The sequence below is a fragment of the Sceloporus undulatus genome, chromosome 6 (genome assembly GCF_019175285.1).
Source record: "Sceloporus undulatus isolate JIND9_A2432 ecotype Alabama chromosome 6, SceUnd_v1.1, whole genome shotgun sequence".
Taxonomy (NCBI): domain Eukaryota; kingdom Metazoa; phylum Chordata; class Lepidosauria; order Squamata; family Phrynosomatidae; genus Sceloporus; species Sceloporus undulatus.
The window spans coordinates 166377529-166386630 of record NC_056527.1 but is presented as its reverse complement, the minus strand read 5'-3'; the positions used below and the strand labels follow the sequence as shown (position 1 = coordinate 166386630).

At 48.8% G+C, this 9102-nt stretch overlaps 1 protein-coding gene across 3 annotated transcripts in view; it reads left to right on the top strand.

Annotated features, from left to right (window-relative positions):
- The window catches only part of NR2F2 (nuclear receptor subfamily 2 group F member 2), a 23141-nt gene that overhangs the window by 3282 nt on the left and 10757 nt on the right, over positions 1-9102 (top strand). Inside the window, exons 1-2 of one of the 3 annotated variants that reach the window (XM_042474236.1) lie at positions 461-2202; positions 6849-7376. In XM_042474236.1, the coding sequence (XP_042330170.1) occupies positions 1731-2202; positions 6849-7376 (1000 nt within the window). In that variant the 5' untranslated portion in view covers positions 461-1730. Of the gene's footprint in view, positions 1-460; positions 2203-6827; positions 7377-9102 lie in introns of those variants that run through there. The other 2 variants (XM_042474238.1, XM_042474237.1) reach the window with 2 other exon arrangements.

The following is a 9102-nucleotide window of genomic DNA, read 5'->3' as shown; positions in this document are numbered from 1 at the left end:
CCCCTCTTCTCTCTCTCTCTCTCTCTCTCTCTCTCTCTCTCTCTCTCTCTGCGTCGTTCTCCTCCCCTTCTTCGCCTCCTTCATGCCTTGTGCGAAGCAGCAGCAGCAGCAGCTTCAGCAGCTCGGCGGCTAAAGGAAGAAGAGCCCCTCGCCGAAGGGAGGCAGCAGCCGCGGAGGAAGGCAGGAGCAGCACGGAAGAGAAGGAGAAGGAGAAGGAGGGAAAGGAGGAGGAGGAGAGAAAGAGGAGGAGGAGGAGGAAAGTCGGAGTAGCCGCCGCCAGAGCAACGAGAAGCAAAGGCAGGGGGAGGGGGACGGAGAAGAAGAAAGAGAAGGAGAAGGAATAAAGAAAGAAAGAGGGAGGGGGAAAAGAAAAGAAAGAAAGAGCCGGAGAGAAGGAGGAGGAGGAAGAGGAGGACAAGAAAAAGAAGAGCGTGTGTGAGAGAGGGAGTGTTTTTGTTTGCTTCCCCCTTCTTCCTCTTCTTCTTCTTTTTCTCTGTCTTTCTTTTCCTTTTGTTCTTCTTCTTCTCCTCCTCTCCTTTTCTCTCCCCATCCTCCCTCTCTCCTTTCCCTTCCCTCCTTCTCCTGCCCGGTGGATGTTTCTCCAGATCCCCCAAACTCCCAGCGGGGCATCCGAAGCCAGCCCCGCCGCCTTCTCCTCCTCTTCCTCCGGAGCCTCCGGAGCCCTCGTCCGCCGCTCTCCTCCGGACCAGCACCGGACGCCCTCCTCGGCCTCCTCCCCTCCTCCTCGGACCCGCCGCTCGGCCCATGGCTTTCCTGAATGGCTGACCGCCGGCGGACCTGGACCTGGCCCCCGGACCTCCTCCTCCTCCTCCTCTGGCCATCCTCCGCCTCGGAGCCCCGGGAAACAAGGGCCGACACACCCGACCGAAGCCTTGCCGAAGCCGACGCCGCTTAGCCTTCGCCTTTGGCCGCCTGGCTTTTGGTAAACTTTTCCTCGCCTTTGGGCTCGCCGACCGCCGCCTCCAAGCTGCTCCCTTCCTCCCTCTCTTCTCTCCCTTCTTCCTCCCTTCCTTCCTCCCTCCTTCCCTTTCTTCTTCCTTCTTTCCTTTCTCCCTTTCTTTCTTCCTCTCTTCCTTCCTTTCTCCTTTCATTCCTTCCTTTCTCCCTTCCTTCCTTCCTTCCTTTCTGTGTATGCGTGCCTACCCCTTCCTCTTTTTTGGCGAGAAAAAAGCAGCCTCCCCTTCGGTTGGACTTTTGGACTCCAGACCCCTCCAACAGGAGAGCAACAACAACAACAACAACAACAACAACAACAACAACAACCCTCCAGATAAGTGAAGGAGACCCTTCCGACTGAGCCTTTCTCAGAAAGCGGAGAAAAAGCAAGAAGACTTTTTTCTTTTCCAAAAAGGAAGCGACCAGGAACTTCTCCAAGGAAAGGATTGTTTGTTTGGAAAAAGAAGAAGAGAAAAGGAGGGAAAGAGCAGGAGAAGGAAACAAAAGACTCCAGGGAAAAGGAGGGAAGGATAAAACCAAGCGGGAGGAGGAGAGCAGGGCCCGGCGTGGCGTCTCTTCCTATGCCCGCTCGGGGCTCCCCTGGCCGGGATCTATCCTGACTTGCCTCCTGGGGGCTGCTCCGGTGGGTCGCAAAGCTGCAGGCCCCTCCGTCGGAAGGGAGCGGGCTCCGGTGGCCGGCGGCGGCGGTGGGGACGGTGGGGACGGCGGCAGCAACGGGGGGTCGCTCGCTTTGGTCCCGGGGTCCCTTAGATATGGCAATGGTAGTGGGCGCCTGGCGAGACCCGCAGGACGATGTGGCCGGGGGCCCTCCGGGCAGCCAGCCCTCGCAAGCCGGGGCCCCTTTGCCGGGAGCCCCCTCGGGAGCCCCCCAGACCCCCGGCCCCGGCGGCCCCCCGTCCTCCGCGCCGGCCCAGAGCAACAACAACGGCAGCAACGGCAGCAACAACCCGGCCGGCGACAAAGGAAGCGGAGGGACGACGCAGCAGCAGCAACAGCAGCAGCAGCAGCACATCGAGTGCGTGGTTTGCGGGGACAAGTCGAGCGGGAAGCACTACGGCCAATTCACCTGCGAAGGCTGCAAGAGCTTCTTCAAGCGCAGCGTCCGCAGGAACCTCAGCTACACGTGCCGCGCCAACCGGAACTGCCCCATCGACCAGCACCACCGCAACCAGTGCCAATACTGCCGCCTCAAGAAATGCCTCAAGGTTGGCATGAGGCGGGAAGGTATTGGAATTTCATTTGCTTTTCCCATCCTCTGCACAAAACAAAACACAAACCGAAAGAGGGAAAAAGTGGGGGGGGGGGGGGCAAAGGGAGGGAAGCGGGGGGCAACTGGGGGACCAACGCTCGCTTGCATCTGCCAGGCTTCGGCTTCACAACGTCAGGACTAGGACCTGGCTTTGAATTTAATTTAATGGTGTTTAATGTGGGCACAACTTTGGGGGGGGGGGGGGGCTTTCCTGTACCAAGCCGGTCACCTCTTCCCTTTTTTGGGGTGGGGGTACGTTTAGGTGAGAAGGGCAGCACAACTTTGTATGTGTGTGTGTGTGTGTGTGTGAGAGAGAGAGAGAGAGAGGTATGTGTATGGATATATCCACATATGTAATATACACATACATATTTGTCTGTATATGTATGGGTATGTGTGTATATACATGTACATATACAGGTATATGTGTTTCTATGTATACACACACACACATGTATCTGTATATATATGTTTGTGTGTGCACGTCTGTATATATTTATACAAACGTATGTGTATGTATATGTGTGTGTGTATCTGTATCTGTATATGTATGTGTGTGTATTTATATGTATGTGTGTAAACACACATATATATTTGTGAGTATATTATGTGTATGTATGTATATATACACACACATGTATGTATATGTGTGTGCTATATATATATATATATATACACACACACACACATACAAACACATAGTTGAGTATGTGTGTATATATATGTATGTACGTGTGTATATATATATGTATATGTATATGCACACACATATATGTGAGTGTATTTATTTATGTGTAGATATTTATACATATCTAGTGTGGGTATATGTACATGTGTGCGTGTGGTAGTGTGTATCTATAGATACACAGGCACAGACACATAGGTTTAGAGATAGGTATATCCACGGTCCGAATCTCAAGCATTTAAAACCCATCGGGTGACCCTGGGCAAGTCACACTCTCTCAGCCTCAGGATGGTCATGGCAAACCCCGTTTGAAGGAAGCTTGCCAAGAAAAGAGGCTCTCCTTAGGGTCGCCATAAGTCAAAAATGACTTGGAGGCACACAAGAACAACAACACTACATATATATGTAACATTGTTGTTGTGTGCCTCCAAGTCATTTTTGACTATATAGTAATATTGTTGCTATATATATACATATATATATATATGTAATATTGTTGCTGTTGCGTGCCTCCAAATGATTTTAGACTTCTGGCGACCCTAAGGAGAACCTGCTTCCTTCCTTCCTTCCTTCCTTCCTTCCTTCCTTCCTTCCTTCCTATATAATATTAGGCAGCATTTCTTATATTTAGCAACCCAAACGGAGCTGGCTGGCCTGGGGAGAGTCCTCCTTATCCTCCTCTCCTTCCTCTCACACATTCCCCCTCTCCGCACTGGATCCACTGGGGGGGAACATGGGGGGGATCTCCAGCAGAGGAGGGAGGCAAATAATGTCTGGGTCGAAAAGGAGGCTGGGAAACCCTCTTCCTTTTCCGGGGCTCATCCCTGGAGCTGCCGGGAGGTCTCTCTCCTTGCCTCCCTTCCTTCCCTAATCGCCATAAACCAATCCATCGATCCGTTGCCAGAGGCTCCCCTTCGCAATGCCGCCAGTGCCTCCATGAAAGGAGGGCTTCTTGTCTTCCCTCTCCGTCCTTCCTTCCTTCCTTCTTTCCTTTCATAGGAGGGGCGGGGGGCACAGATGTATTTTTAAAACCATGCTTATATTAATTGTATATTATTAGGAAGCTGGGAGGATGGAAAGAAGGAAGAGGAGAGAATATACATAGATCAAGCTTATAGGAGACTTGGGTTTGTTTGCATCGAGAGAGAGATTTCTTTTTTCTCCCCCAAGATGGAGCTTGGAAGAAGCCGAGCCAAAGCAAAGGCCGGCCTTCCTGCCTTCCTAGAAAGGCCTTTTTCTTTCTCTTCTTCCCGACCTTCGGCTTCTTTTTACGGGGAGAAAATGCGGCTTCCCTTGACCCTTCGCTGACCGCTGGCTTCCGCTTCGAAGCTCAGGTTTTTGGGGTCCCCTACTTTCCCCTCTTTATACATTTGTTCCTCCCAAGGTTGGGCGAGCTTTGTATCTCTCTTTCTGCCTCTTCCTTTCATTCCTTCCTTCCTTTCTCTTTCTCTTGCGGCCGAAAGAAGCAAAAGAAAGGCCCACACTTTGGGCATCAAAACAAACGCGGCCGAGAGCCTTTGCAAAGCCTTTCCCCCTCTTTGGCCTAGAAAAATATTCACCGAAATATAATATATTCTCTCTATCATATATATATATATATATGCACATTTCTAGGCCAATTCATAGGAAGGAAAACATAAAATCCTTTTCAAACCTCAAACCTTTTTATTTGGTAGAAAGCGGGCCTTTCATTTCTTTCTTTTTCTCACTTCTGTGGAGCTTCTGTGTTTTAAATAAATTACTATTTGTGCTTAAATAATAATAATAATAATAATAATAATAATAATAATAGTCGTCCCCTTCTTAAAGAGAAGCCTTTGAAACATCGATGACCTCCTCTCCCCAAACTTTGGACTACAGTATTTATATTCAGTATGGTATTTAGTATTATAGCGATACGAAGGTGGTGGGAATGAAAGGAACCGTAGAGCAAAGAAGGGGGGAGAAAAAGGGGGTCGAGATATCTGTGGGGCGAAGGAATGAAAAGGAGAGGGACGGGTCGCCGGCAACATCCCTGGCTGTGTTTTGTTTTCCTCCCTGACCCCTTTTTGGCCCCTTGGTTTGGTGAGAAAAAGGGGGGAAGGAAAGGCTTTGGCCACCTCCTTGGTGACCCTTCCATAGCCCCACACAGGCTCCAGGTCCACGCAGCCCTTCGCCGGTGGAAGCACGACTTCTATATATACATACATACAGATATATTAAAAGGGCCCATTGCTATCCTTTCAGCCTTGAAGCAGGCCTATAAACATGGCCCTTCCTCCCCGGGAGGGAGATCTGACCTCTTTCTTGGTTATTCCCAGCATTTCACAGCCCCACATATGCCAGGTCATTAAAGCACCCATTAAAGTATGGTCATATATATATATATATATATAGAGAGAGAGAGACCCTTCCCTTGACCCTTCGCTGAGAAAGAGAGATCATACTTTAATGGGTCCTTTAATGACCATGGCATGTGTGGGGTTGTGAATATACATATATAGGTATGTGTATGTATATATATATATGTGTGTGTGTGTGTGTGTGTGTGTGTGTGTGTATGTATAGTGGGGGGGGGTTACAACCCCACACAGGCCAGGGTATATGGTCTTTAAAGTACCCATGAAAGTATGGTCGTGTGTGTGTGTGTGTGTGTGTAATAAAAATACCATACTTTAATATATTAAAAATACAGTACCATATTTTAATGGGTGCTTTAATGACCATACCTTGATATATTTGGGGTTGTGAATATAGGATCATAGATATTGCTCTGTGTGTGTGTGTGTGTGTGTGAGAGAGAGAGAGAGAGAGAGAGAATATATATAGGATCATGTGGGGGTTGTAAATATATATGGGATCATATATGTGTGTGTGATGTAGGGGAGTTGTGAAAATATATATATTGGATCGTAGTTATGCGGGGGAGTTGTGTAAAATATGCAGGATAACACATATACTGTGGGGTTAGGAATAGGGTCACAAATATATGCCTGTGGAGTTGTTACTATATATAGGATCGTAGGTGTAAATACATATGATGAGATATATATGTGGGATGTGTGTGAATATATACAGGATCAGACATATGTGTGGGGTTAGGAATATACCTAGGAACACAAATGTGTGTGTGTGTGTGTGTGATTGTGTGTGTGTGTGTGTGTGTGTGTGTGTGTGTGTATATATATGGGTTTATATATTTGGGGGGTTGTGAATATATAAAGGATCAGACATATATGCGTGGGGTTAGGAATATACCTAGGATCGCATATATATATATGGGGGTGGGTGGGATGGAATATATATCTGTATGTAAATATGTGTAAATATATATAGGATGAGATATATAAGCATGTGGGGTGTATATATAGGATCAGACATATATGTGTGGGGTTATGAATATGTCTAGGATCACATATCTATGTGGGGTGTGTGTGGAATATATATATATATAGTGATAGATAGATAGATGGATGGATGGATGGATGGATGGATGGATGGATGGATGGATGGATGGATAGATAGATAGATAGATAGATAGATAGATAGATAGATAGATAGATAGTGAATCATATACACACACACACACACACACACACACACACACATAGGATGAGATACATAAGTGTGGGGTTGTTTATATAGGATCAGAAAATATAGAGGATGAGATACACGAGTTTATGGGGTTGTGAATATATAGATGAGATACATAAGTGTGTGGGGTTATGACTATATGTAGGATCAGAGAGAGAGATATGGGGGGCTGAATCAGTGTCTGCTTTTGGGCCCCCCCTCTCTCTCCCCCTAAGCAGTCCTTTCAGGGACGGGGTCCCCTAACCCTATGGCCCCGGGGTGTCCCCCTTCGACCTTTGGGGAAGGAAGGGAGGAGGCCGGGGTCCTGGAAGGGGCTCTCAAGGCAGGTACTAAGTGCTGCAGTTTCTTCCTTCTTCACTGCAGCCGTCCAGCGGGGCAGAATGCCACCCACTCAGCCGACGCACGGCCAGTTCGCCTTAACCAACGGGGACCCGCTGAACTGCCACTCGTACCTCTCGGGATATATCTCGCTCCTGCTGCGGGCCGAGCCTTACCCGACCTCGCGCTTCGGCAGCCAGTGCATGCAGCCCAACAACATCATGGGCATCGAGAACATTTGCGAGCTGGCGGCCCGCATGCTCTTCAGCGCCGTGGAGTGGGCCAGGAATATCCCCTTCTTCCCGGACCTGCAGATCACCGACCAGGTGGCCCTGCTGCGGCTCACCTGGAGCGAGCTCTTCGTCCTCAACGCCGCCCAGTGCTCCATGCCCCTCCACGTCGCCCCGCTCCTGGCCGCCGCCGGACTCCACGCCTCGCCCATGTCCGCCGACCGCGTCGTAGCCTTTATGGACCACATACGGATCTTCCAGGAGCAGGTCGAGAAGCTCAAGGCCTTACACGTCGACTCCGCAGAGTACAGCTGCTTGAAGGCCATCGTACTCTTCACCTCAGGTCAGTGAAGGGGGCCAGGGAGGACCCTGGGAGCTGGACACAGGGCCGAGAGGGAGGGAGGGAGGGTCTGGACCTGGGCAGGGAGGGTCTAGCATCTGAACTAGGACATGACCAGGAGGACCTAAGGTCTGGGCATGACCAGGAGCGATCAAGGGCATGGACATGGTCAGGAGGGACCTAGGATTTGGACAGGCTCAGGGCGGATCTAGGATCTGGATATGTCCAAGAGGGTCCTAGGATCTGGACGGGCTCAGGGAGGATCTAGAATCTGGACATGACCAGGAGTGATCAAGGACCTGGACATGGTCAGGAGGGACCTAGGATCTGGTCAGGCTGAGGGAAGATCTCGGATCTAGATATGGCCAAGAGTGACCTAGGATCTGGATAGGCTCAGGACGGATCTAGGGCCTGGACATGACCAGGAGGGACCTAGGATCTGGGTAGATCCTGTGAGGACCAAGGATCTGGATATTGCCAGGGAGGATCTTGGATCCGGATGAAGAAAAGTCTGGTGAGGAGATCCGTAGGGTGACCCTTCAACCAAGAAGGACACCTGTCTCCCCGTTTTTGTGTGGTTGGGATTTTGTCTCTCAGTTTTTTTTGGGGGGGGGGGGATTCAGGCAGACTTGATCTCCACTCTTCCTCCTCCTTGCTTCCAGTTTCCTCCGGATTAAGTCTCTCTTCCTGGAGTCACTCCGGTGTTAGTGGTGAAGAGAAAGTTTCCCAAGTTTTCTCCCTGGGCTTCCCTCCAGCCGAGAAAAGAAAGAGAACCGAAAATAGAAATCTGGGGCTGTCTAAGCAATCTGGGCAGACAAAACCGAGCAACACGGAGTCCTTGCTATTAGTTTGGTTGGAGCCAGGAGGGCTTCCATTAAAATGCAGCCCTAAATTCAATTTCCACTTGGAGGGGTGGACTTGCTCCTGAGTAAGCAGCATGAAAAATTTACAGCGCTTTATAAATAAAGGTTAATAATAATAATAATAATAATGAAAAACTGCACGAACTGAATCTGAACTTCAGATTCAATATAAGGGCCAGGAGATTTGAATACATACCTCGAGTCTCTGGTTTAAGAAAGAACTGAATTGTGAAACCGAGGTAAAAAAAGTGGCAAACCTGGAGACGTGTTTTCACTGAGAGCTGTACGTTGTCTGAACTGTAGGAAGGATTAGCTTCTCCTCTGATCTAATGGATCAGGTCCTGGAAGGAGGAGAAGTGAATAAAAGCTTCTTGGAGAGAAGGAGGAAAAGAGGGTTTTGCCCTTCAGGGAGCAGGGATTAGGGGATCTTTTATTAAAGAAACAACAACAACAACAACAACAACAACAACAGAAAGCTGTGAATGTTGGTTTTCAGCAGCAGCATCAGAATAGTCAATAATCCCAGCTCGAGTTTTGCAGCTGTAATTTGTGAGCTGCAAAATTCAAGGTCCCTTCCCTTTCCTTTTTAAGGTGTCACTTAAACAATCGAAGGTGTGTATGTAGTGTGTGTGTGTAGTGTTTGGAAGAGAGAGAGAGAGAGAGAGAGAGAGAGAGAGAAGGTCTTTGCCAACTTTCTGTTGCATATAAATAGCAGGACAGTTATAAAACAATAATGGAATGTGTGATGAAATCTAATTAGCCTTTAGTTCAACCTGAGAGAGAGATGTATCTGAGGTTAATCCTGGGAGTAAAATAAGTGCAAACCAGACTGGATTTGAGGATATATTTTCCCCAAAAAATATTAT